Source organism: Caloenas nicobarica, chromosome 14 (assembly GCF_036013445.1).
Source record: "Caloenas nicobarica isolate bCalNic1 chromosome 14, bCalNic1.hap1, whole genome shotgun sequence".
NCBI lineage: Eukaryota > Metazoa > Chordata > Aves > Columbiformes > Columbidae > Caloenas > Caloenas nicobarica.
In genome coordinates this window covers 12,294,787-12,322,690 of record NC_088258.1, presented here as the reverse complement: position 1 = coordinate 12,322,690, position 27,904 = coordinate 12,294,787, and the positions used below count along the sequence as shown (strand labels likewise).

Genomic DNA, 27,904 nt, shown 5'->3' with positions numbered 1-27,904 from the left:
GCATTTATCCACATTATTTGCAGATCACAAGAGCACTAATTTCTGTCAAGTAGGAAATTTTCACCCATCCAACTGTTTTTTCCCATTCCCTTTTTAGATTGTTTTCCTTTGCATGTTGTTTTCTTACAGTATTCTGGCATCAGCCTTTGTGAACTGATCCCCGGCAGGGTCCTGGGGTCTGTACTAGGTCTTACTGGCCCTGCCCTGCTCAGCCTCCCCTGGGCTTTCCAGCACCCCCCACCCACGGCCCAGGAGCTCCACTGGAGTCCAGCCCAGCACCCCAGCCCTGCTGGGCCGTAGCACCTGCGGACCTGGGCTCTGAACTGCTGCCTGGTGTCCTGTGCTGCTCTCGGACTGCCCCATCACTGCGTACCTGCCTGCCGATCACCGGCTGTGTCCACGCCTGATTATCGTCACTGGACCTCATCTTGAGTAGGTTGCTCAGGACTGTGTCTAGTCAGGTCTTGAATACCTCCAAGGCTGGAGCTCCACAAGCTCTCTGACTGTTCCAGGGTTAGATCACTCTCATGGAAAATTGTTTTCCCAGCATCTAAACTGAATGTCCTGTACATCAGCTTTTGCTTATTGTCTTTTGTCCTGTCACTGAGCACCGCTGGCAGCAGTCTAGCTCCTTCATCTTCACTCCCTCCCATCAGGTATTTGTGCACATTGATAAGACCCCTCCCCAAGTCTTCTCTTTTCTGGGCTGAACAGTCCCAGCTCTCTTGTAGTCTCCTTGTTTGTCAGATACTCCAGTCCCTCACACATTGCTGACTCGTGTTCCGTTTGTCTTCCAGGACTCCTATGTCTTTTTTGGCAGAGCTGATTTTCAGCCAGTCACACTCCTGTGCATGGGATTGTTCCTCCCCAGGTGCAGGACTTTGCATTTCCCTTTGCTGAACTTCATGAGGTTCCTCTTGGCCCGTTTCTACAGCCTGTCGAGGTCCCTCTGAGTGGCAGCACAGCCCTCTGGTGCTTCCATCACTCCACCCAGTTCTGTTTCATCTGCAAACAACATTACTAGTCTGTGTCCCATTTGTGAGAATACAATAGAAGATGAAACTCTGTGATAATAGCTGAGGGAGAATGGCTGTAACATCCTGCACTGATTCCTGAAGTGAACTATAGGTAGCAAAACTGTTTGAAACTGTTATGGCTAATGGCTTCTCTGTACAGATGTTAGGTGAAAATAGGTGTATCTTGACTGAGGAATTTCCACTTGCTGTGCTTGAGCATGAACAAGGGCAGAGGTTCTTTTGGCAAGCTTGTCGTGAGAAATAGGGAAAGATAGGAAATAGCTTTAAAGTCTCAGTGCCAACTCTCCTGATTCGGGGGTTGCTATTTGAGAAAATTTTCTTTTCCCTCTTTCATAAAAACTTCTCGTTCCCATGAAAGGAAAACCTGATTTCAAGGAGATCTGAGTTCTCTTTCCAGTTCTTCAGTAAATGTTTCCTTAAACTTGAGTATCAGCAATCAAACTTGTTGCCCAGTTCTGCAGTAAAAGCTGCATTGGTGACATTCTGTAACAAGCAGCATGCGTATGATCAAGTGGAATTCACCATAAGATCAGCAGTCACAGCTAGATTTGAATTGGTGGTTAAACTCTTTACAAATTCATTGGACCATCCAGTACTCTTTAGATGTTTTTCTGTTTGTTTTCTTTTTTTGTTGTTGTTGGGGTTTTTTTTCAGGGGTGGTGGTGTGGTGTCTTGTTTTTAAGTAAGAGAAGGGAAGGAAGAAAGGATATTTTCTAATACTTTCAATCGTCTTCCACATTAATGAAGAAAAGATGTTGGATGAGCTTGAAGAGAAGGATGAGAAAGTCTGATTCTGGTTTATGTAAAGGACAATGTTCCATGACATGGTCTTCACAGAATCACAGAATTCTTCTGACTTTGATTGGGCTACTGGAGAACTTCAGGCATGTCCCATTGACCACGCTAGTGCGTCTGGTGTTCCATGGAAAGGATGGCATGAGAGAACAACAAGCACCGACCTGCTTTTCTATTCAAAACGTATCTCTTCTGAAATGCTGCTTGCGTTTGGTGGCAACATGCTAAGATATGAGAGTACCAAACATAACCAATAAGAAAAATAAATCCAGCTATTTTTTCATGGAATTGCAGTGAACTAAGTTTAAAAAATTACTATCCTGCATAGAAGCTGAACTGCTCTTTGTTAAGTTGGTGTATACCTCGGTGTAAAAAATGCCACGTGATTTAGAAAATATCTTTTTGACATGGAGATCCCTCAAATTCTTCTGTGTTTCAGAGGATTCAGGAATTGACTCCCTAGGCTAAGACACGCAAGTGAGCACATGTTAAGTCACAGCAGGAATTCAGGAATGGTAAGGGGTCAAACAATGAAAAACCTTTTATCATGTTGTCACATTTTCTTTCTTTTCATGAGCTTCCACTGTAGCAATCAACCGTTCTCTCTCAGCATGAAACTCTGCTCTCACAAGTTCACTCAGCAGTTGGTTGTGTCAACACAGCTCTTACAAAAAGGAACTTTACATGCATGACATACATCTAGTTCAGGGGGGGAGTTCCAGAAACTAGAGTACATTGATTCCAGCTGAGGGTAAACATCGCTTTCTAAGCAACTCTTCTTAGCTAAACCTGCAAATGCTCCATCGAAAGACACTTCTTCCCTTTCTTTTAAAGAAAGTATTGTCCTTTGAAGCTCTGTAGCATAGTATTTCGTTAATAATTTTTCATTTGGACAAATATTGTTAAATTTCACAGTATCGTACAAGGTAGTCACAGAATTTCGGATATTTTTTTCCAGATAGAGCCTGTTACCAGAACAAAAATTTAATAAGTTTTATTGCAGATTTGCAGCCTTATATAATGTTGACTTATGAGGGATAATACTTGCAAGAAATTTTTAGTTAATTTGAACATTAAAGAAAAAAATCTAATTGTATTTTATAAAAGTGCTGCTTGTGAATGAATGAATGGCCACAGGTAAAAGTACAGTCGCCTTCCTGTGTATTGAGTTATGCTGTTTTGTGAATAATCTCTTCACATATTACGGTAAAATGAGTTGGATAGGAGAACTTATTTGGGGAGAGTGAGTGGATTTCCACTAACCAAGTTATTGCCACGAGCTTTGCATCAGTCAGAAAGTCTTGGTCTCAAGTGCGTTGTGTCCTGGTTTGTTGCCGCTGTGCGATTGCCCTTCAAAGTGTAACTTAGAAGAAAGTGGTTTTGAACTATCATAACAATTAGGCATATTTACCTGTAAGCTTTACAAAACATTTTTATATTTCTTCAACTATTTTACCCATCTTAAACTTGATTACTTACTGGTACACATTTTCAGATGGCAGAACTGTATTTTGGGATATTTAGAACATATAATATCGATTAACTTCCAGAGGAAGCATTTCAACTCCTGTTTTATATAACTTATCTGTACAACTCTGCAATCCCTGAAGTTGTTCTCTGTGGCCGTTTCCAAACTGGTTTAAGGTGACCTGAGGCTGTGCTGCCATGGAAAGGAGAAGGCCTGTCCCCCAGCTTTCTCTTACCCAACATCATCTGCATATTGATGTCCCTTCTTTCAGTTGTGAATTGGATCAGCTCACAAACTCATTTTAGGAAGTGTAAGTTTCCAGTTGGATCCATGGGTCTGAACCAACACTCATCTGCACAAGTGCTGGAGTAAACACAAGGTGGGGTGGAAGGAGCCTGAGTCCCAAGGTGGCACGAAAGGCAGGACTTTGTCGGGTGTGTCGTTGAGGCTTTAGTTGATCGTGAAACCATACCCCTAGCATTCTGTTTCTTTTTAGGCACGCAAGAGAAAACAAGCTCCATCGTAGAGAGAAATAACAGAGATGAATTTAGGTTGTAAGTGTGCTGAGTAATTTGTGGAAAAAAATGACATGACCAAGTAATTTTTTAGTGCTGGGGATACTGATAGCTTTTTGTTCTTGTAATACTTTGATGGATTTATCAAACGAGCTTGTGCAATGTGAAGCCAGAGATTCCATTCAAATGATAAAAAACCTTATATCAATTCAAATCAAGATTTCTATATTTATTTTCATGGAATTTCTTTGATACATTTTCATTTGTTGCCTGTCTGGATTAAAATACATGACTCTTTTATACACTGAAACAAAGCTATTTTTAAACACACCATTCCTGCTATTGAAATCCTTTCAAAGAGCAGCAAGAATTACATCAGAAATAATAGTCTTCTGACTAATAGATGAAGAAGAATAACAAAATTAATTGAATAATTCTCTGTGTCTATGTATCGCTGCTTAAGATACTTCATTTGGATTAAATTAATGCTTTTGTCCTTTGACCAGTAAAATGTTTCCTAGTGTGTCTGCTTAAATTTTTAAGGAGAAACCCAAGGAATGATTTTTAAGTTATACTGTGAAAATATCACAATAACTTACTTTTGCGTAGGTGTAGAATGAACTTCTAAAAATGTGCATAGGGTGTGTATGCATTTCCTTCTTGGCTAATGGAGCCAGGATGCAACTGAGTAGAGAACGGTTTTGTTAATCGTTGTTGTGATATTCATGGATGGGATCAGTAGGCAGTCAGAAATAGTTATGGAATCGATACAAACAATAAATAATGCATTAAGGGAACCTACTATAATTCCTTCTCCCATTTCAAGTTATTGATATGCTGCTGTCAATTGGATGTCCTTAACTGAACTTGGCAACTGCTTAGTTACTCTAAACTCTAATTAAAACCTATCGTGAATATTCTTTTAAAAATCGTATCTGCTTTTTCTACCAGCAATTTTGCCTAAGTTTTGAGACAACCTGTTCAGAATTCAAAACATTTATGATTTCTGGTGATTCCACTCCAAACATAATTGATATGCTATTCCCTGATATCCTGCTGTTTTAGAAGAAAAATGATGAGCCAGCAATGGTAATGTAAAGCATTATGTAAAGGCTATATTCCTTATTGTTAAGGAAGATAGATTGGGGAAATAATTAATGTAGCCAAGTAATTAATAACTCTTTGGTTGCCCTGCAGTACCAGAAGCTTAAGAAACCTATCTTATTGCTCCTATCTGTCCTCAAAATTAATGATCTCTTATTTAGGCTGCTAGCTTTCTATGCATAAGCTATCACAATAATAGCCGTAGTTTCCTGTAGCCTGTGGTATCAGCATCCAGAATGCATCCATCTAGAAATGGAAGGAATAATCAGTACTACTTTAAAGTCCTCCACCTGGAACAACGCTCAGTACACTGAAGCCCCGAAGTGTGTTCAATAGCAGGAACCATAGAAACTGCTGAAGCAAAGCAAAAAATTATTCAGGTTCTATTTCATTTACCTGTAAATTTGATTAAGGGATTCTACGGGGGTATGCTTGTGCACTGCAGTGTATCTAAAACAAGTGTCCCACTCAGAGTCAGCCACTTTACATTGTCTTCCTGATAGTAAACTCTGTTCACTTGCCTGATCAAGGACCTCTAACATAAAATATTCCAAAGGAGAGATGGTTGTGTCTTCTCATGTGGAGAAGAGCACAGATGCTCTGCCTCACGATGCTCTGCCCCTTGGGCAGCATCGGCCTCCTGACACCGGCCTCTGCCGGGGAGCAGCAGTGGCTGCTGCCCACGGTGTTCATGTGAGGCGCGATTCCCTCAAACCACCCTGCTGCTGGTGCAGTCAAGGGCTGGCGCGACTCTCACCTACATTCATAAGGCAGTTGCACAATTGGCCGTTGCTGCTGGATGACCCGGGCACCAAGTGTCCCTGGCAGCCCACCAGAGCCAGGGCATCGCTTGTGAGCCAGTGTTTGGCATTGGTGATGGGGCGAGTTGCCATATGGGCACATCGTTGGTATCTTACTGCCTCAATAAAGCTTTGTTGTCAGACTCCATCACCACTCTGACCACGTGCACTTGATTAGGTACAAGAGATGCGGAACTGGAATTGTGTACGGGCTGTTGTGGTCCCCTGTGTCTGGGAGAAAAGAAATGCAAACTTCCTTGTGTAGTGCAAAGCTTATCTAAGTAAAGCAAATTCTTTCATGGGGCTCTTAGAATTTTGGACTAGCTCATACGGAAGATCAGGCACTTTTTCTTGCCTCTGTTTCTAAATGCCATTCTACATGAAGCAATTGCTTTCTCGTGAAGCACAGTGTAATGAATAAATCTATTCTGCCTGTACAAGGCAATCTGCCTTGCTGTTCCGTCCAGCTTCATCACTCGTGTCACCAAAACACCATACAGCTTGCAAGCTAAGTGTATGTCTCTCCCATTTTGTCTCGACTTCGAAAGATGTATTTTATTAATGAGAAGAATAGGCACAATTGAAGACCTAACATACTTTTGCAGCACGGGAAGGATTGACTGCTCCTGCGCACTGATAGACGGGCCAGTAGGCAGCGTGGTAGCTCGGTGCTTCAGACACGGGACAAGACGGCCTCGCAGAACAGGGACTTGGCTGCTCCGTGTGTTTCTTTTCAGAACCGCCGTAGGGAATGGTGACGAAGTAATTGCTTTGGTTTGTTTTGCATCTGGTGCTTTGGATAGCAAAATGTTTTTGTAAAGGAAATGAAAACAGGAACATTACACCTTTTGTAACCTGGGAAACTAATGGGAATGGTGAAATTATTTTGTCAAGTGGATATAATACCAGAGTGAAGTTCTGACCCAGCTGAAATAAAAGTGAATTTTACCACTGAAGAGGGTCAGGGTTTCCCTTTCAGGGTTGAAGTCTCAGAATCCCTGAAACCAAGGATTCCTAGAGTACAAAATATTCACGATTACAATGGAAATTTAGCAACACTCTTGAATGCAGCCATGATTATACTATTATATTTCTTTGTGCCTAGTGGCAAGTCACATACCTATGTGCACTTGGCACTAGCTGAGCACAAAGAAGAGTGCACATTGTCTTCAGAGATGGATTCTTATGGGGATAAATTGATGTGGTATTAGCTGCATGATTTGCACTATGAGATACTTAAATTTATCTTTAGAACTAATGTGAAAAATAATCTCACCTTGTAATATCCTGAAAACAATGAGACTTTGCTATTGATCTTTGTTCTTGAGAAAAGCATAACAGAGGTGCAGCTGACAAGAAAAGTCACTGATACTTCTGGCGGTGTTTGTCACAGTTGTAAAAAGGCACAGTGATAGATTTTTTTTTTTTTCTTGTGTACACCTTTGTGTAAACATTTAAGTACAAACAGATATGTCTGCGTAGATAACTCCTTTTCCTCTGTTATGCTTCTGGGAAGCACATTGCAGGGCTGGGACTTTTCAGAATATAAATTTATCAAAACCAGTATGATTAATTAATCAGTCAATCTACTTAAGAAAAAAGGAAAGATAGGAGCCCATCACGTTTGTCATTAGACTGCTTGTAGTATATTTTGGAAACAGTATTTTCAGAAAGTAAGAAACTCAGTCTTAAATTATGCTCTTTGCTCACTTTTTAATGGAAAGGTAACTTTTCAGAATCTAGATAATTTTAAAATGGAAAATGTGCAATATTATCTAAGGAAAGTAGGAAGTTGATTTACTATGCATGATTTTTCCAGTTCTTTGTACACATTCAGTATGGTTACATTTTTGTTCAGGACACACATATATTTTTTCTGCTGAACTTTTCTTGATTGCTTTTTTATCAGGTTTACAAATCAAATCAAACAGGTATATTGCAGAGCTCTGTGATATTATTTTCTGCGCTTATACCACAATGTATTGAATTATGCTTGCTCATGTACTGCTGCTGCTATTCTCTCCAGATTGAGAGAGAATGACTGTGGGGGCTGTAAATTCACTTGGCTTCCAGCACCACTGGTTAAATCAAGAGCCCTATTCAGGCTAGAGAAGAGACAGAGCAAGTGTTCATTACACAAATCAATTTGGTCAAAAGTACAGCACAGTGGGTACTCAACCATTGCTCACATAATATTGTCAACTTAATCAAATAATGCCTAGAAGACATTCACAAGCTCTTTCTCTCTGAGAAATAACTTGATTGGTGCAGCAGGAAGAAACAGGTGCTGTTTTGAGCATTTTTTTAAAAGTTAATGAGCGTTGTGTTTGATTTTTTTTTTTTTTTTTAAATTTAAAAATCTGAAAAGCTTTATCCTTATGTGGGTGTGTATACACGAGAAACACAACATAGTACTAAGCTTGCCACTGAGTATATTTTTAATATGTTATAATTATGGGTTATTCCTACTAGAATTAGGCTATTCTTCCTCTAGACTTGGTGTGGGTTTAAAAAATTTGCAACCAATTTGTATTTGTTTACAGATATTGCAGAGTGATCACAATGTGGTAAAGCCTTTTCGGGTTATTCTAATACAGCATATTTTCAGTTTGTCCAGGAAGAGACAGTAGTTTTAGTTCAAATTTAGGCATTCCTGCTGTTTATGTTCCATTTACTCTTTAAAAGCTGAGATTGAGGACAGCGTTCATTTTATAGTGGTGTGCCAACAGTTAGTCTGTGACAGCATTTCGTTACATTTAAAACAGGGTTTGAGAGTGAAAGATTTTGTCTATACGACCATAGTTTTGTAGAAAATGAAAGATATTAGTCATTGAAAAGAATGGAGAGAAAGTATAACACAATTCCAGTGTAAGAAACATTGTAGGACCAATTATCTTCAGTAATAGATAGGAAGGGATGCAGAAAATGTGTATTTGCTGGGAAGAAGAAGGAATTGTTTTTTTCTGCCCAAACAGTGTACTCAAGGACCTTTCTGAGTTCAGGTTCACTGCCCCAAAGGAGCAACAGCTCTTAAAGGACTAAATGTGTCCCTGTTGCTGATTGTCAGAAGGAACCTTTTGAAGCACTGAACTTCTAAAAACTTGCAGCATAACTGGCACTCCTCATTTTTCATTGCATTTAACCTCTTCTTGATGAAAACAGAAGAACTGGTCATAGTGGCAGCTGTGGAAAAACTAGGCTGGTCAAAATAAATATATTGGGGGTTTAATTGATTTGAAGAGCTTGACTTCAGTGAAGTCTTTTAAGAACTTGAGTGATGTCCTTTAAAGAATAGAATATCTCTGTTTCTAGAAGTGAATTAAGGAGAGAAAAAAATAGTATTTTGGTAAAGATAAATAATTTCTTTACAAAACGTTAGAATTTTTTTTTTTCTGTCCTGATGATGGATTTGGTTAAAAAGTATACCATATATTTACAATGAAAGTATCTTAGATGAAATATAAAATCGTGTTCTGAACCACCCTCTCTGATTTGGGTTTGCTTACCTCTAAGAATGCTTTCAATTTTAACTTATTAAAACACCTAAGCCTTCAGTAGCTCACCGAAGCAAAGGGAGTTCATTTCAGTTTATTTCTGTGTATGTGAGAATTTGGTCTTCTATTTCTGTATTCTGTATTTATAACTTTCATGATAAATTTTAAGAGTACCATATATAAAGATTCGTTAATATTTTATGATTGCAAAGTATGTAGTGGAATGGGAACCAGAAAGCAGTCTGTGTGATTTGGCCAGGAATGGCAAGGGCTATGACAGCCCTTGGCAGTAGTATACTGAAAGAGAGAGAAGAGCAAAAACAAATTCCTGTAAAATATGTATAAATATTGAAGACAACTGAGACTCAAAGAAAAGTTTTATATCAGATATAACTTGCATTAGCTTCAGTAGCAGTGTTTTCTGAATGCAGACTAGTGAAGGCTTTCCTGTGTCCTCTTTTCCCGAATATATTTCAAACTGGCAGAGAATTACTTCAGATATTGTAATAAAACATCATATCTAAGGGCATCTGATTTTAGTGCTAGTTTTCTTAAAATCTTTTTAAATTATCATTTACACCTCCTCACACTTCTGGTAGCTGATTTGAGAATTTCGGTGATAAATATTAATGTGATTCTATAGTTAGGCAATATTATGAGCATATCTATTTCATTTAAATTGCCTAGCTCAAGAAGTCAGTTTTGCAATGTTTGTTTCTCTGAGGAGTTAGATATATATCCTCATTTTTTGGTGTTAGTTTCTCTACAGTATTTATGAGATGATAACACAAAACATAATTTTTGTTAAAATGGAGATATGTATGTATTAAGTAAGATTGGGCAACAGTCAAGATACAAGTGAACTATAAAGAGAACTATCAGAGTATAATAATAGCATGACACAGGGTCTTAAGATAGAAAGGAATATTTATTCTCTGAAATGACAAATTAAAATTGACATATGAAGACGTATTTCTGGGTAGAGATGTAGGCATGCCTCATATGATTTTCTCTGAATGTTGTCCATACCTAAATTAGATTTCACCAAGATTAAACTTGTTTAGCTCATATATATCGATTGCGTTAAAAATTATTATGGAAAATTGAGCATCTCAATTCTGTATGAAGTGCCTGCAAATGCAATCAACAGTCGTTAAAGGATTCAAGTTTCAGCAACTTATTTTAACATTTATGACATAAAGTGGTGCTGGAACTTGCAATTGCGTGCAATTGTGTATTAATAAATATCCATAGCAAGTGTTTTTTACAGAAATAAGATTTTGTAGCAGTGTCTGTAATTTTATAGTCAATAGGATGCCCAAGTTTTCATCCTGTGGTTCCCTCCAGGCAACACTCATCAATAATTTGCTAAAATATGTAACTGTTTATTAGGACTTTTTAAAATTAGAATTACGTTCTCAGTGGAACCAGAAAAGTAGTCATGTAGCAAATCAGTGGAAACGACCTTTTGGTGAGGATGACAAATGACATCTTAAACCTCAGAGCTACAAACTAACCCGGTACAGTGCTGACTGACATGCACGGGAAAAAAGCCAATCTGTGGTAATTTTCAAGGATTCTGAGAACTTGCAATTACCATTGATTCCATGTAGCACTAACGGTCTGTATTACTGGTTTCAGCTCCCCGTGCATTCGTAGCTTTTCTTCTTGGCTTATCTGTTTAGAAAATCAACTACTTTTAAAGTTATTTGGACTGTCATGCACTGTTCGGGGGTTTTTTTGTTTGTTTCTTGGATTTTTTTTTTTAATAGCTTTAACAGCTATGAGGCATGATCCAGAGTTCTAGAAATGTTTAGGAACTTTGCAGTCTCGTAGAAATTCCGTACCTCAGGCTTTACAAATGGCAGCAATCTGTTTTGGTGTATTTACTGATTACAATAAACACTGTACCAACTGTGTCCAAACCTGTTGTGTATATTGTGACCCCACTGGGCCACATTGCACTCAGATGATGCCGTTGTGACCAGTTATGTCACCATAGAAGGGCATAAGGTGCCACTAAAAAAAAAAAAAAGCGTTGAAAATTCATACTTGCAAAAACTATATGATGTTTAAAATGAAGTTGTGAATCTTGATTATGAAGAGCAGGCAAGGAATGAATTGCTTCATTGCAATTTAAGGAGGTGCCTTATTCAAGGTCACAACTGTAGAAGGAGAGACACCCTGAAAGGCCTCTGGATAACTGTTAGAGGATAAAAGGACCTCTTTGTTCTGAAAAGTATCACAGATATCCAGCTGGTAAGATTTAGTGGATGAAATCTTTCGAGGACAACTGGGAGCACAGTACTAAACTCATGAATAATAGGAATTTCAAGTGATTTGTTGCTTCCTGGAGCCAGCCTGTCAGTTGAGATTGCTGTTGGAATGGGCTGGTGACAAGTTCTGGGACTGAATATGCAAAAGGCAACCAGGAGAGAGGTTCTTCTAGAGGGGATCCGAGCCAGGATGCACAAACTGATAGTTAATGCCAGGCTGGAGAGAATCTTCAAAAGTGAGTGCGAAATGCAATCTTGAGAAAAATGCTAAGAGAACATTTCTTCTTTGCATGATTCCTTATTGTAAAAGTCAACCTCAACTGGGTGATTATTACAAAAATTTCCCAACTGTCAGAAAAATTTGCCAGTCTCAAAGAGGGAAGAAACCAATTAAAAGAGTATTCATGTAAGTTAGGTGTGGTTGATTTCTTTTTGTTAACTGCTTCTAGGTTCCAAGTTATTTAAAGATGAAACTGACATTTTTGAGCCATTAGCGTCTGTGTCTGTTACCTTGTGGATAATGAGTAGAGGTACTGGAGAAATGGAGTAGACATAATGCTCTTTTTTAAAGAGGAGGGAGAGAGAAGTGTTGGTTATATAGGCTAAAGAGGTGTGCTGTCATCAGAGTTTCAGGCCTGGGAAAATACTGGAACAAGTAAATAGGCGCTGCATTTTTAACAGCTGAAAGTAGAAGACTAGTCATCAGCACAGATTTGTCAAAAAGATGCAGTCTTTTACTTCTAGAGTGGCCCTTTTGCTTTTCATAAGGCTTTGACAATTTCACACAAGAGATGGGAAATATGGTCAACATGCAACTACAATAGTCTGGGTGGAAAAATAGAAACTGTATTTAAGTAGCTCACTATCAAAATGAGGAGTAGCTCACTATCAAAATGAGAAGATTTATTAGAAGAGGTTCTGCAGGGTTTTGTGGTGACTGTTTTTCGGTATTTTCGTTAATGACCTGAATGATGGAATAGAGTGTATACTTATTAAATTTGCAACAATACAAAGATGGGAAGGACTGCAAGTACATTGCAGGACAGGTTTAGAATTCAAAATAATCTTGATAAATTGTAGGTATCATCTGGAAAAATAAGATGCTATTCAGAAACGTAAATTCCATGGTGTTTACACAGCAATAACAAACTGCACAAATGTGACATGGAAAATCACTGGTTAGAGAGCAGTTCCATAAATAAGATTATGATGGATTACCAGTTGTGTAACCAATACGCACATAAGACAAAGCAAGGACCAGCAGATGGCAGATAGTTCCAATGGTAAAATGTGTTGAATAGTTGGTTTATGAATTGGGATCTCTTCATAAAGTTAAATTCATGACTTTTTGATAGGTGAAGGTAACTCCGATACAGCTTTTTACTCAAAAAATTAGGTCATGAAAAAACACACAGAGTAGACTCCCTTTTATGTAATTTCTGTTTAGTCATAAGAGACCGAACACATCACAGACGAGGACTTGTACTGATTGTGTACCAGACTCCAGGGCTGTACTGAGGCTAATGTCGTACTAACTTCAACTGATTTTTAAAGAAATATGAAACACTGGTCTTCAGATCCTCTACCAATGAAAATATTCTTTTGAACTGTATTATTTATGTGTAAGGTAAATTGCATTCTAGCTCTTTGAGTCCACAGGGCTTTGAAACTTTCCTTTCTGGGATTCTGCAAAATCCAGTCTGTCCTCTGTCCTGTGTTTATTTTACCTCATTGGTTTTACTTGGAAATTTTTTTATAAGCTTCGCATTTCAATTTCAATTTGTATTTATCCTTCTTCAGATCTTCTGGGCACATCCATAGATTTCTGGATGATATTATAATATGCTTTGTAAAGACACTTATACTGTCAAGCCTGTTAATACATTTTAAATTGTTTAGCTTTGTTAATTCTGTTACAGACTTATTTAAGGGCATTTACAGGCATGAATCTTTGATGAGAATGACTTTCTGGTTTTCAGTCCTCACTGCCCAAAATCTGAGATGTTCTTTCCTGAAACTGTGAGTTTCAGGCTTCTGTGAACAAAAGTGATAAAATCAAAAAGAAATACCCAGGAAATAACAGTACCTGGATTTACCCACTTCACTCATAATTTGTACCTCTTTCCTTTAAACATCATCTTCAGAAACCTCACTGACTTTTTGTTGGCAATATATCTGTTCAGCTTCTTGGTACAGTAGTTGCCCCTAATGTTTTGGTATGCTAATAGCGCATGGGTCAGCCCTCCTACTCCTCGTTTCTCATAATTTATATTAATAGAATGAACAGAAATTACTTTTTCCAATTTGCATTTATACAGTATGTTGGTTATATAATTTCTTCCTGGGGCACCCATTGTTCCTGAAGATGAACAACACCTTCAGAATTCTTTAATTATCTTCAGATTAATCTAATTGACCTTAAATTCTTCCAGAGTGTTGTATTTCAGGAGTTTCCAGTCCCTCATCCCCCACCTGCTCTCATATACTAAATTTCCTTCATATTTCTCCCCTTTTAAGGACTGAAGGTAGGAAGTAATTTCTGTAGTGTTTATGGATGGAATAGTTGCCTAAAATCTAAATTTTGAATTTTCGAATTGGTTTTATATAGCAAGAGATTAGCACGGAACATGTTTTTGTCTCTTAACAGCTATATACCATGTTTCGTACTTAAATCACTAGAAATTTGTAAAGATGAACTGTTTATTTTGTGGGATGCTGCCATTGAGTTCAGGGAGTAGTAGATGAAGAGATGTGGTGGCACTGACTCAATTTTAAGTTGACACTTGAGCTGTTCCCAGTTCCTTGTTTGGATCACTTAAAAACCCTTCTTTAGTGCACACAAAATTTTGTATGCGTGAACAAGTGTCATCATATCCCATGAAATGTAGACGTTGCTGATGAACTGATGCTTCTGCAGAAATGATAAGAACCTGTATTTCTGAAGTGGTCTTAGCACTGAAGTATAGGCAATACAGGAAATTGTAGATGGTTGGACTTTGAATTTGAGAACTCTTGCATTTAATGGGGAACATGATGTTGCATTTAACTTGCTAGGATTTAATTTATATATATTTATTGTTGATGAAAATTATGTATTCTGTTTGAGCTCTTTTGCTTCCTTCTTAACAGGCTTATGGGTACTAAAACTGCGTGGTAAGGTTTATTTTATTTAACCATTTTTACTTTTATTAAAACTGTTGTCTCTTAAAAAAAAATGATACTAGCAGGAAATGGGAGATTTTTTTTTTTTTTTTTTAAATGAAAAAAGTCAGAAAGACAAGCTGAACTCTAACATTAGAACATGAGAGAAAGGTGAATACTTGGAATATCAATAAGCTCAGAAGGAAGAGGAAGGACAGAGAAAATCGAGTAACAGTTGTAAGATGATCCTTGTAGTTTCATCAAGCTATTTCCTTGCCTCTTTCCAAACCCCCTCTACCAGTGCAAAAGAAAATAACTATGCTGTTTTTACATACCTATGCAAAATCTTTTTCTAGTAAATATGTGCCGTACATGCAGTGATTACTGAGGCACTGAATATCATTAAAGAACATAGCCCAGAAATTTCTATGTTGTACTGATAGAGCAGCATTGGTTAGTTTTACTTTTTGGATGAAGGATATTATGTTTTTTTCCTAATCTCTCTAAGGGTTTATAATTTCATTTGTTTGTTAAATTGTAGTACACAGCAATGTCTTTCAATTATAAAATAGCATTGTAAAACTAGGGAACAGTATCCCTGTAAGAAGTACCGTGATATGGTCTTATGTTTGTGAGAAAGATGATCTGTAAACTTGGATTCTGGGTCTCACTTTTATGTCAGGCAACCTTCACCACTGATTATACTTATGTTCCCTTTCACAGCTCAAGGCCTTTTCCGTAATGGTGACCATTTATCTAGACAAAATGACCCTCCAGTGCCCATTAGCACTGCTTATGAAATGGCAACTAGGATGTGATGTGTTACCTATCTGCTATGTAGAAATCCCAGTGGCCTCTGAATGAAAGTACTAATCGTATTTGAAAGCGCAGAGCTTCTGCAAGTCGCCTGTTCTTTGAACATGGAAATTCTGTTTCTTCCATTGGCAAACACCGATGAGGTTAAAGGGGTTTGAGCAGTCTTATAGGGAGACATATTTATTCATTATATAAATAGCTAAGCAAATTAACAAATAATAATCTTCATCCTATTCTCCAATTTATCCAAAATACATATTAAAAATATCACTAAAATGTATACTGTTGAGACAGATACAGAAATGGATTTGATTTTCATATATTTCAGCTTCTGGTATTCTTCAGTACCTTTATTTGAGCAGATTTAACTCCTGTTTTGTCTCTCTCTTTTTTTTTTTTTTTTGAGAATTTTAAGCCCCTACCTTTATATTAAAGATGGCTGAAATATTTAAAATGTGCTTTACTTTGTTTTGCTTCACCCTTTTAGCAGACAGATGATGCAGCACAGACCGATGGCCAGCAACAGACACAATCTTCTGAAAACACAGAAAACAAATCACAGCCAAAACGGCTTCACGTCTCAAATATACCTTTCAGATTCCGGGATCCAGATCTTAGACAAATGTTTGGTGTAAGTACTCATAATTTATTTATGCTTTATTTATATTTGCATTGCAATAGGTATTTTATATTATAGGCAACTGCGAGAGCAGTATCTCTGATTTAGGCTGTTTAACATTTTCAGTAAATACTCTCTTTTCATTTATTCATAACCAAACAACTCATTTGCCAGTCACAGCTGGGAAAAGAAATTCTACTGATTCTACTGTATATGATACAGATGGCTGTATTCTTTGTATTGTGTTGTTTTGTATTACATTCAAAAAAAAGCTACCTACATTGGCTGAAAATATTGAATGTGTATATATTCCTACTGTACACACGTGGATTCATAAGCCTGCACTTTTTGATTTTGGAGAGAATGATGTAAAAGAGTCAGTGCTTGACCTCATGAGCAAGGGACCCAAATCTATACAAGTAAGACAGGTGCTGAATTTAAGTAGGAAGTCCAAGAGCAGAAAACCTCACCTGTCCCCTCAGCTACTATAGGCCTGTGAGCTTCTGAAGTTTTTGCCGGTATTTTTCTGTAAGCGTCTCAATTGTTGCTTTTGCTCAGGCCATTAGGCACCTTCATGTGTGGTGGCTGTTTCGCATGTCTCATACATGCAATCAGTTCTAGGCTTATCACCACGAGAGGTTAGACCTGGTGTCTTCTCCCTGGTCTAAGAACTCTTAGGTTTATTTGAAATGTTACTAAGAAAATCTAGAAATAGCACATGATCAGCTACTAGAACCCAGCTTCTCCTTTTCCAAGTTAGTACTCTTTAGTATTTTATGTTCCTCTTGCTTTTATATTTCTGACTCACTAAAACTTAATTCTCTTCTGCAGTACAGTTTGTTGTGCAGTGCAGCACTAAGTCCTTCATGGCACTACTCTCCATCTTTTATGTTCAGTTCCAATTTTTAAGTTCTTCTAATGTCTTTGTATGTGGGATAAGACATTGTGGTTTTCCGTATTTGTTTGTAGGAAGTGAAGAAAACAGTCACTGGAAAAAGAATTCTGGTATAATATAGGGAAATGAGACTGACTGTTTTGCCGTATCTGACTCGGTACAAGTAGCCTCCCCTAAATGCAGCTTACAGCACAACAGCAAAATAGCAGAAGGCATAATAATTAACCCTCTGGAGAATAGTATGCAAATTTATTTAAATTAAACCACTTAAAATAGATGGATTTTATTTGGAAGTACATTAAGTGAAAGGATTTTATTTTTGTGAGGGATTTTAGTAATTTATAAGTGAACAAACCTACATTTCTTTTCAATATTTCTAAGTCTTAGGTCTCAAAAGACTAACACTGAAGAATGCCTAGAGTTTTCGAGCTTTAGAATGACTTGGTTACAGTAAACTTTTAGCTACTGAATTGATAGAAAAATGAAGTTTCCGAAGTATGAAATATCTGTTATGAAATACGCTAACCCTCTATCATGACCATGTTATACACACAGCAGGGGATCTTTTTACATGGACGTAACTACAGCAGAGGAGGATTGTTTGAACATTAAGTCAATGTATGCTGATAGCCTAAAGTTGCAGTTAAAACATTAATTAGACTGTGGATGCAGAAACGTAAGATAAGCCATGGGACAACAAATGATGGTTGATTTTCATCACCAAGTTGAAATACTTTAATAAGCTAGAGAAGGAATCCTGTCCTTTCTGGCCTGTAATTGTTTATTATATCTTAAAATACTGAAGTATAGGGTCATTTCTGCAGTGTTAGATTACTCTTCATTTGCCTGCCTCTAATTTCTGCCTTTTTGTTTTGTATATTATGTCACTTATCGTGTTAACACTGATGCATACAGCATGTTAACGATATATGAAATAACAGAACTGACCCACAGATACATTACAGTGTCACATTGCAAAATGTGTCGTATCAGAAAGTGTTCTAACTAAATACTGCCTGAGTCAAATGTGTATTCTCTTACTAAGACAAGTTCAGTAGAGCCTTTTTCTTTGGGATAGCAACTGCGGTCCAGTTTTGTGTGTGAACAATGCCTAGATGATTTTGAGTGCTGTTGTAAGGTCAATAGTGATGATGGTTACTACTAATATTGTAATAAAAGTGCAATTCTGAGCAGGGAAAAATCACTAACAAATAAGTATCTATTATAGTTTTCCAAATTTTCTACATCTACCTGAAAGGAGATTGTGGCGAGGTGGGTATCAATCTCTTCTCCCAAGTAACAAGTGATAGGATGAGAGGAAACAGCCTCAAGTTGTACCAGGGGAGGTTTAGAATTGAATATTAGGAAAAAATTATTCACCAAAGTGTTGCCAAGCACTGGAACAGGCTGCCCAGGGAAGTGGTGGAGTCACCATCCCTGGAGGTGTTTAAAAGATGTGTAGATGTGGCACTTAGGGACATGGTTTAGTGGTGGACTTGGCAGTGTTAGGTTCATGGTTGGACTCGATCTTAAAGGTCTTTTCCAACTTAAGTGATTCTATGATTCTATGAAATTATATTCTAGTAAGACAAGAATTGCCTAGGGACTAATGGTTATCCCTTTTTAGCAAGGACAGAGAGAAATCCTTACTCCTTGAAGCCAGTGACAAAACTCCCAATTGGTTTGATTTTGTTCCTGTAAACCAGAAGTAACCGAACTCCTTTACCTGTCTTGAAAAGCAGCTGCAGAAAGTCTTCTGAAACTTGGGTCCTTCAGAGCTAAGGGTGACCAGAGGGTGACAATGTCCACGCAGCTGCTAATCTTGTCTTCTTAGTGATGTTTATTATGCTCCAAGCAAATTAACTGGTAGCATACTACATATGAAAAAGGGTGATGGCAGCTGGACTGGATGGAAGTAACGTGCTATGTGAAAAGACAAAATTAAAAAAAAAAAAAGAACTTTGGGACTTTCACTCCACTGTGATCACAGTTTAATGATGATTTCCTCTTTGTCAGGTGGTTTCACTGAACTTAAAGTTCATAAATGCAAATGTGGAATGATGGTGACAAGTGTAATGATACGTATGATTTAGTTGCAACATTGATCTGGCTTCTCTTCAGTGTCACTTTTTTGGTGCTCGACTGTCTTTGATTTTATATTCTCTAACTTTTTATGTCATGCGCCATTTTCTGAAACATGCTGTATATGATAGAAGCATTGAAGTTATCTTATTTTCATGTAACTTTTCTATTTCTTTGCAGCAATTTGGTAAAATCTTAGATGTTGAAATTATTTTTAATGAGCGAGGCTCAAAGGTAAGCAGTTTCATTCATCCATGGAATTTTAAAATTTGTTTAAAATATTTATATGAGTAAAAGGAAACAACTGCACTGCTATAAAAAAGTAATGTCTGAAATTCTGTGTTAGTGAAAACATCTTCTGAGCTGTCATTCAGTTTCCTAAGCGGGATGAAAATCACTGGACTCATTTTATATCTTTTAAGGGGGGTAATTTTTGCAACTCCAAACTGTGATCTGTTTTATGGGAACGTTGATTTCTGCTGTCTTTATTCTTCAGTGATAAGTATCTTTGTTTATTTTATGAGTCCATACTTACAGATATTTGTAGGCAGGTTTCTATCAGTACAGGTATTTTTTTCCCCTATTGAAATGAAAGATGATAATGATACCTAATAACCATCCTCTTTAGTAATTAGCTGAGAAAATATGTGATTCTTCCAGATTATCTAAGTGCAGATGTTTTCCTCTTTAGTTAAAGCTTCAGTACACCAACCCTTTGAAAACAATCTATTTTAACATTTATTTGATTAAAAGAGTTCTTACTGTATTGCAAACAGTTACTATTTTTTTCTTCAAAATTACTTTGCCTTAAATGCCTACTTCAATTTATTCAGTTTTTAAGAAATAAAGCAAGATAGAATGGCTATGACTGCATTAACATTGCTACCAGTTGCAAAACTGTAGCCCAGTATGCTTCTATGAAATCAGCTGCATTGTAAGGGTTTACATGTATGTCATATGCATGATATCTTTTTCCTTTTCCTCCCGTAGCAGATGCACTAGGATGTTTATCCACTGATGTTTCAGTCTACCTGTAACTCTTACATATGGTTTATTGTTAGTGATGGAATTCTTATTCCTGTAATAGACATGCTGTAGTCCATAATTTTTTTAATAATCAGATAAAGCTCTCTCACATCTGCTGTATTTTAATAGTTAATTTTTCCCTCAATGTGTTCGTATTTATATTTTAAACTTTTTTTTTTAATAGAATATCTGAAATGTCCTGATTAAAAACTGCTGGAAATGTACCTTTCTTTGCTTTTACCACTCATCTTGGAAGGACAATTTGAAATATGGCTTCCCTTACTGGGCATATTTTAGTGCTACTCTGCTGTTTTAACACTGAAGCTCTCAATGGAGCTGCCAGTGGCTTTTGTCTCAGGCACAATTGCAAGGCTGCAAAGATACAGGAACATCACCAAGCACCGTTTTTTTATAGTTGTAAATTAAAGCTCCATGTAGCTGTATACTACATATATATGCTTTTATAAATCTATTTTTCTGTATATGTATTAATATTACAAATATCTAGTATATATTATACTAACATAGTTTTTTTCAAATAATTAGGGCTCCAAAGCACCTCCCAAATTAAAACAGAACCTTCTCACATACTACCTTGGGTATTATTAAATCATTTGATAGACTATAAAAATGAAATGCAGAAATTTACATTACCAGTTAATAAAATAAATAGTAAGCTAAGCTAAAGTAGCTATTGAATCAGCTGCATATAAAATTAATGTCAATGTGTTTGTGTAGATATTTGAATGTGTGATGAATGAATCTATGTTCTGTGATTAGGTTTCTGTGTCAGCTAGGTAAAATAAAAGATTTGCATAAATAATAAGAGCTTAATTTAAATACTGTTAATTATGAGAATAAGAATAATAAGAATAATAACATAAGAAATTAAAAAATTACAATGAGTATTCTTTTCAGGACCTTTGAAGTTCCTGTGTTATCTTGGCTTGTGGCTCCACTTTATATCTTCTTCTAATTTTTTAATATAATTAGGTTTTTATCTTTCCCTTCAGTTGTTTGAAAAAAACTAACTGGTAGTGCTGTGAGCTAAGGAAACTGGTTCAAAATTTTGACTAACCAGCTGCCACCAAATGTTTGAGTTCTGCAAAGGGACAGTTATTTAGCAAGGAGGAGGAGGGAGAATAAATAGAATTGGGGAATTGATGCTGTTGCTTGGAGCTGGGCTCGTTGGATAGGTGGTTCCAGCAGTGGTTTCAGCTGCAGAATTTTCTTAATGGCATCTTATTATAACGGCATCTTATATATATATTGTATATATATCTCTCTCTATATTAATTATAAGCGCTTTTTTTTTCACACAGCTTTTACAGGATGGGAGGAAGCAGTTGAAATAGAAGTTTCAAGTTGAGGACGGGTTTATGTATAAGAAAAGCCTATCCAGGCCTTTAAAACATAGGGATTAGTACTGAGGAGGGGGATTTACTTTCTCTAGACACTCCTGGTGTGTTGGGGAAAAAGAGTTGCATCCTCGGGGTCTTGTGGCAAGCAAGGGGAAGGCGGAGCGGAAAAAATGGGTGGAATCAGGTGTTCTGAGAACAGATGCGGCTGGACATGGAACTGCTGAGAGCGTTTCTGAGCTCAGGCTTCAGTGCGGCTTTAAAAGAGAATAAAAGGAACACAGACAATGTGTTTAAACTGCTTTGAAGAGAATGGACCATAAACTACTACTGTATAAAAATGTCACTTTCTATATTATAAACACATAAATGCATAAATAAATATATTATTTGAGTAGGTAAAAGAACCCAAATAATTCATATAATGATACTGATAGTTTCTTAACTCTTTCTGTCTATTAATTGATTTTTTAGTTCATATCCATCGTTTTTCTCAATGCTTGGTGTCAGTTTTGCCTTAAGTTTCATGTTTTGTCTCCTCTTTGTATAAAACGTATAAGTAAATGTATAGATATCTTCCCTTCCTCTTTTTTTTTTTTTTTTAATTTTTATTTTTTTTATGAAACACCAAGTATGTAGAAGCTTATTTGTTCAGCTGACTTTGGGAAAGCATGGAAGGCATTGTAGTGCTGATGTTAAGAACTACTTCAAAGGGTTGGTGTATGTTTCTAAAATATTTTCAGTGCCTTGAGATTTTAAAAAATATCATTGTAAACAGTGTTTATTTTAACTTAGCACAATAAAAATAATTTTAGTAGGATTGGAAATGTTTGTTTAGCCTAATATTATAAAGCAAAGCATTTGTCATAGGCAGAATTTCATATTTGTCTCCTGTCCCACTAACACGGGATTCTGGAGTTTTACCAGTTGCATGTTCTGTATGTGGAAAGTAATATACATAAACAGCAAATGAACCAGTTAAACTTATTCAAAACGTTTGCATTTTTATTCCTTTGAGTTTCTTTTTCTATTCACATCATGTGATTTTTATTTGATCTGTTAATACAAGAAAGTTTATACTTTGTTCTAAAAGTACTTTTGTTTTGTTGGTGGTTTTCTTTTCTTTTTTGCTTTTATAAAAAAATAAGTAAAGGTTATATAGTTTGACAAAAGTTTAAGTTACCCTAGTGTTGCATGGGAACAATGTTTCTTAAAATCACAACAGCATGATTAAGTAGGCAATGTTTTAGAGTATATTGACATTCAGTGTTGAATTTTGTGCACATGTTTTTTTATTTCATTGAGATATCTGCATGTCATTAAAATGTGATTCATTTTCTTTTCTCATTAGGTCATTTTTTTCTATGTGAAGACACTGTGATTTATTTTAATTTCATTTTCTTATTGTTAGATTTATTTTCCTCTGTAGTGACATGTAGAAAGGTATTTTTGGTATCATTCTTTGAATTTCTCAGGGGGTATTATCTAACTGGTGACAGAAAAAAATTGTTCACATTTGTCGCTTATTTATTGCACATCTCAATACAATTATAATTTTTCTAATTTGCATGTTACAGAAATGAAGCAAGGACAAGAAAATATTAAATTAAAGAGAGAGAACATAAACAAACAAGTGGTCATTGACTGAAATAATAATGTGCATGTTGTTTTCCCCCCTTCTCCCTCCTGCATGCAGGGATTTGGTTTCGTAACTTTCGAAAATAGTGCTGATGCGGACAGGGCGAGGGAGAAATTACACGGCACCGTGGTAGAGGGCCGTAAAATCGAGGTGCATGTTCAAAATATTTTCCTTTTCATCTTTTTTATAAATGTCTGCTTCACTCTCATTTGTTGTTTCAGATGCATCATTGGTGTCTTCTGTGTGCTCCCCTTTCCCCTTCCCATTGTTTATATATATATTTATATATAAAGGGAGAGAATCTGGCCTTACTTGGGTTTTTTATTATTATTTCTTTTGTAATTATTATTATTGTTATCATTATTGCTGAAAGGTGGATGACAGAACTGAAAAAAAAATGAAAGCTTTAGTATTTTGGAGTTATTATTTTGGATGTTTTGTAAATCGATGGGTGCAATAGATTCCAAAAACCAGCCAACAAAAAAAAAAAAAAAAAAAAAAGAAAAAAAAAATGAGAACAACAAAAAAAAAAGTGTGACAGACAAAACAAAAACAAACAAAAGGTTGGGTTTTTTTGGTTTTGGTTTGGTTTAGTTTTGGTTGTTGTTGGTTTGGTTTGGTTTTTTTTTTTTCCTTTTTTTTTCTTTTTTTTTCTCTTTTTTTTCTTTTTTTTTTTTTTTTTTTTTTTTTTTTTGCTGCAGGGTTGATGCGGGATCCACAGTGGTTTTCAAAAAATTCAGATTGGGAAAGAAGCATCCAAAAGATGTACAAGAAAACAAAACAAAGCCAGACTAGAGACCAACCAGTTCTAACATTTGATTGTTAATGAAACCATCAGGCTACTTTATCTGGATGGCCTGAGCCATTCGTAGCTATTAAAAACCCGACAAATGTGTTTTAGTACCACTGGATCCCCTTCAATACTGCCTCAGTCGTATTTGTTAGAATAAAAAAATACCAATTGAAAATGCTGTCGTCTTTTGAGTAAGATGTTGCATATTTTGCCTTTTCATTTTCCCCCTTCGACGGTAGCGCTTAGGGCCCTCACCAAACTCTCAGTAACCATGGTAACTGTATACATACCCATGCTGGCGATGGTGCTGAATGGTAAGTGGAGAAGTCCATCTGCCGTTTCACGTATTTAGCGCTGATATACCACGTGAATTTTTTTGACTTGTTGTATTAAGTTTTCTTGATGCTACATTTTTTTCTATATTGGTACGCCTGTAATTGAGTGTACGTTTTAAGCAAGCCTGGGAGGCACTGATTGGATTGAGGATATGACTTCGTGCACATCTTACTCAGATTGTTAACTCCATATTGTGTTAAATAATGCACCCTCTTTTTATCCTTTTGTTAGCTGTGATTTTAAAGCTTGAATGATTTTGTTAATTCTTGCAATGAAAAAGGCTCTTGTTCCAAGTGTTGAATGCTAGATGTTGCTTTTCCAATGGTACTTCTCTTCTAAAGGGTTATGTTGCACACTGCTAAAATTCGTTTGTCCCTTTTTTTGACATTTTCTTTGTTTCCTTGTACCTTGTCTCTTTCCCTTCTACTCCACTGCATGTTCCTTCATATAATCTTTTTTTTTTTTTTTTTTTTTTGTTTTGAGTATTTATTGTATCAGTGTTATCATGGAATACAAGCATGCTTTTAAGTCTTAAATTATGCAGTACCTTTTAATTTGCTTTTAATGTCTTTTTATTAAAGTTTAAATGATATGATGTTGCTTTATTGAAATGATTTGTAAGTTAAAATGGTTATGAAAGTAAATGTAATTATAAATAGTATGATTTTGTTATGCACCTGTTGCCTTCTATAAATTAAATTGCATTTTATTTTTACATGACTAATAGCTGTAATAATGCATGCATTTAATAGTGACATGGACTCTCTCTGTAACCCTTTCTAATCCAGTGTTCTATGTGCTTAGGTAAATAATGCAACAGCACGTGTAATGACAAATAAAAAGACCGTCAACCCTTACACGAATGGTAAGTGCATAAGATCTCGATGCTTGGTTTTGATGTCAATGCATGTGAAACCTCATCTGCTGATGAAGTGCAATAGTCCACATCTCCTGCATTTCCTTGGGCTCAGGCTTTGTCCAGCGGCCTGAAAATATGACATGAATTCCGTCTGGGTAGAATTCATCTAATTCACAGCCATGTGGGCATAGCATGAATCTTTTTGCATGGTTGGAATCTGAGTGTTTGAACCGCAATGGCTTTTATATAGGAAAATACACCTGATGGAGAAGCGTCATTCTCTTCTAGCTTTGTGCAGCGTTAATGCTGCGATGAATGAACTAATTGGAGGATTCAGTTTTGCTTGGATGACGGAGTTAGGGAGACCAGTAAAAAGAATGTCCCTGTCACGCGTGAGATATTTTTTAGTACCGAGACATCCATCTAGTCAAAGATAATTTCCTGTGTCTTCCTTCCACAATTTGTTAGAAGCAAAGGACAAACTGTGATCAGGTGCTGCTTCCAGCATTTTTTCCCTGAAAAAAATGGAAATTGCAAGTTATATAAAATAATTCATTCTAATACTGACCTAAGCTGGTATAATGTTGTACATTAATGATAGAAAAATAGTCCATAGATATTTGAGGGTTTTGGAAGCAATAGATTTAAAAAAGTGTCTCCCTTGGCAGTGTCTGATCATGTACTTGAGTTGTTTGTATTTATGAGTTCAGAAAATTCTGACAACTTCCTGACTTAAAAACGTCAAACAATAATGCATCAATCAAAGTTAATTGCAGTTATGTTTTCCAGTTTTACTATATTGTGTAGTTATAATGATTTGCTTTTCAATTTAATTTAATATAGTTTTTCTGATCCAGTAGAAAGCAAATGGAATCTGCACGTACAGCAGTAAATGTTTCCACAGGTGGTTTAGACTCTTTTTCATTTTGAAATATAGCGGATCTGATTTTCTATACCTGAGCTCTCGTTAGTGAGATTTTACTAAAATCCAGGGCAAACAGTGGCTTTATTTTTTAAAGAGTGAGTCATAATTTTTTCCTGCCACAGTAAGAATAAAATACAGTGATGGTATTCATTTGACATGTGATAATTGAGATAGTTATAGTGATCTGGAGAAGAAGAGTCTGAAATTCCTCATGCTTTCTCAGAAAATCTTTTCTTCCTAATTTTTTATGTAAATGTGGAACTGGCAAATGATGCAGATGGGAAAAATCGTCTTCATTTTTACTGGCTTTAAAACATCTCAGTGAATCTAGTGAATGAGATACAAAGCTTGACTGTATCACATAACAAGATTTTGTTGCAAAAAGGAGATAAATTACCTATGTGCATATGATACTATGAACTTTGCTATATTGTAATGAAAAAAGGATAAAAGTAGTTTTGTTATAAATGATGATGTATATTTTGTATTCATATTATCCTAAGGCTACAAAACTGTTAATTAGCAAATAACATGTTACATATTAGCACATTCGGTACTGAAGGAAGGAAATGCTGGAAATAGAGATGAGAGGCTTTTAGGAATCTGGTTTTAGCCAAGGTTCTCCTCTGTGTCCTGCACTGCAGGATTACCTAGGTCATACCTTATCATTTCATCGGAGTGATGAAAGTCTGCTATTAAGTGTTTCCCACTCGAAGTGTTTTGTGCCTGTCATTTTCCATCCTGTTCCAGCTGGACTAGGTCTCACCAAAAGTATGAAATGTCCTGTTTGGTGCATATAAATTAGCGTTTATGTTTGTTGAAACATAAACAAACATTCAAGGTGGTGTATGCAGAATTTTCTTTGCGTGCTTTTGATGGGTATCTATCAAGGCAAACTCTGGTTGTAGTTCATATATATATATATTTTTTTTTTTTTTTTAACTTTTTTTAAATGTCTGAGATCCCCTGAAGTAAACACACAAGGAGAATCACAGTGTTATTGCATAAACGTTACAAGTGACAAGGAATGAAGTGTAGACGTGCAAGGTGCTTCATTTAGTTTAATCAGTGCTTCTGTTATCAGTCATCCTGACATTGTACGATCCTAGTTCTTTATCATTTTGTCAGGAATTAACTGATACTATAGCTGATTATTAAAGACTATTGTTGTCTAAAGTAAAGGTCTCATCTTTTAAATAAAATATAAGGCTTGTTTTCCTGTGTTCTTCTATGAGCATATTAACATTCGCAAGATGCTTGTGACGCAGGTAGCCAGAAATTTTCTGTTTGCACAGGCCTATCTTTTCAGAACCACTTCTTTTTTAATGTTTGGCTTTATTTTTCAAAGAGTATGTGGTGACTGACATGTTATTGGCAGGTATCCAAAACGTAGTTGGGGCACATGTATTGTATCACCAGGGGCTAGTATTTGTTGTAATTTAAAAATAAGATACACTCTGTTTTGTCTTTCATTCCTGAATACTGCTGGTGGTTTTGATAACAGGGCTGCTTGTAAATATGATTGCAAAAGCCAGTAGATTGTAAAGCACAAAAACCTAGAGTTTTTGAAAATCTATGCAGCTTCATTCAGATAAGTGGTCCTAGATGGTTTTTGAAATAAGTATACTTATTTCCCAGAATGAGCAGTTAATATAATAAATGTTCGGTTGCTAGAAGAGCTTTTTTGTGTTTGTTATCAGACAGGATGACTTTGATGGTACCTCATGTGCTTTGGAGATAGAACTGCCTTTTCTTTGCAAATAAATGCAGTGGTAGCATTTCGACTTGTTGGCAAAAATATTTCAGAGACATTTTTAAGTGTCCCAACCTATCCTGTTCACAGCTGTACTTTCTTTGGATGCCCACATTGCAATCAAGATGCTCATCCAAGTGTTTTAGGGAATTGAGAATTATGTGCAAGTAGAT

General features: G+C 36.3%; 1 protein-coding gene across 16 annotated transcripts in view; it reads left to right on the top strand.

Moving 5' to 3' along the window:
* Window positions 1–27,904, top strand: part of RBFOX1 (RNA binding fox-1 homolog 1) — a 1,184,784-nt gene that overhangs the window by 1,072,587 nt on the left and 84,293 nt on the right. For 13 of the 16 annotated variants that reach the window (XM_065645206.1, XM_065645209.1, XM_065645210.1 and 10 more), the window contains 4 exons: window positions 15,934–16,077; window positions 19,223–19,276; window positions 23,123–23,215; window positions 24,999–25,059. In XM_065645206.1, the coding sequence (XP_065501278.1) occupies window positions 15,934–16,077; window positions 19,223–19,276; window positions 23,123–23,215; window positions 24,999–25,059 (352 nt within the window). The remainder of the gene's footprint in view (window positions 1–15,933; window positions 16,078–19,222; window positions 19,277–23,122; window positions 23,216–24,998; window positions 25,060–27,904) is intronic. The other 3 variants (XM_065645222.1, XM_065645216.1, XM_065645219.1) reach the window with 1 other exon arrangement.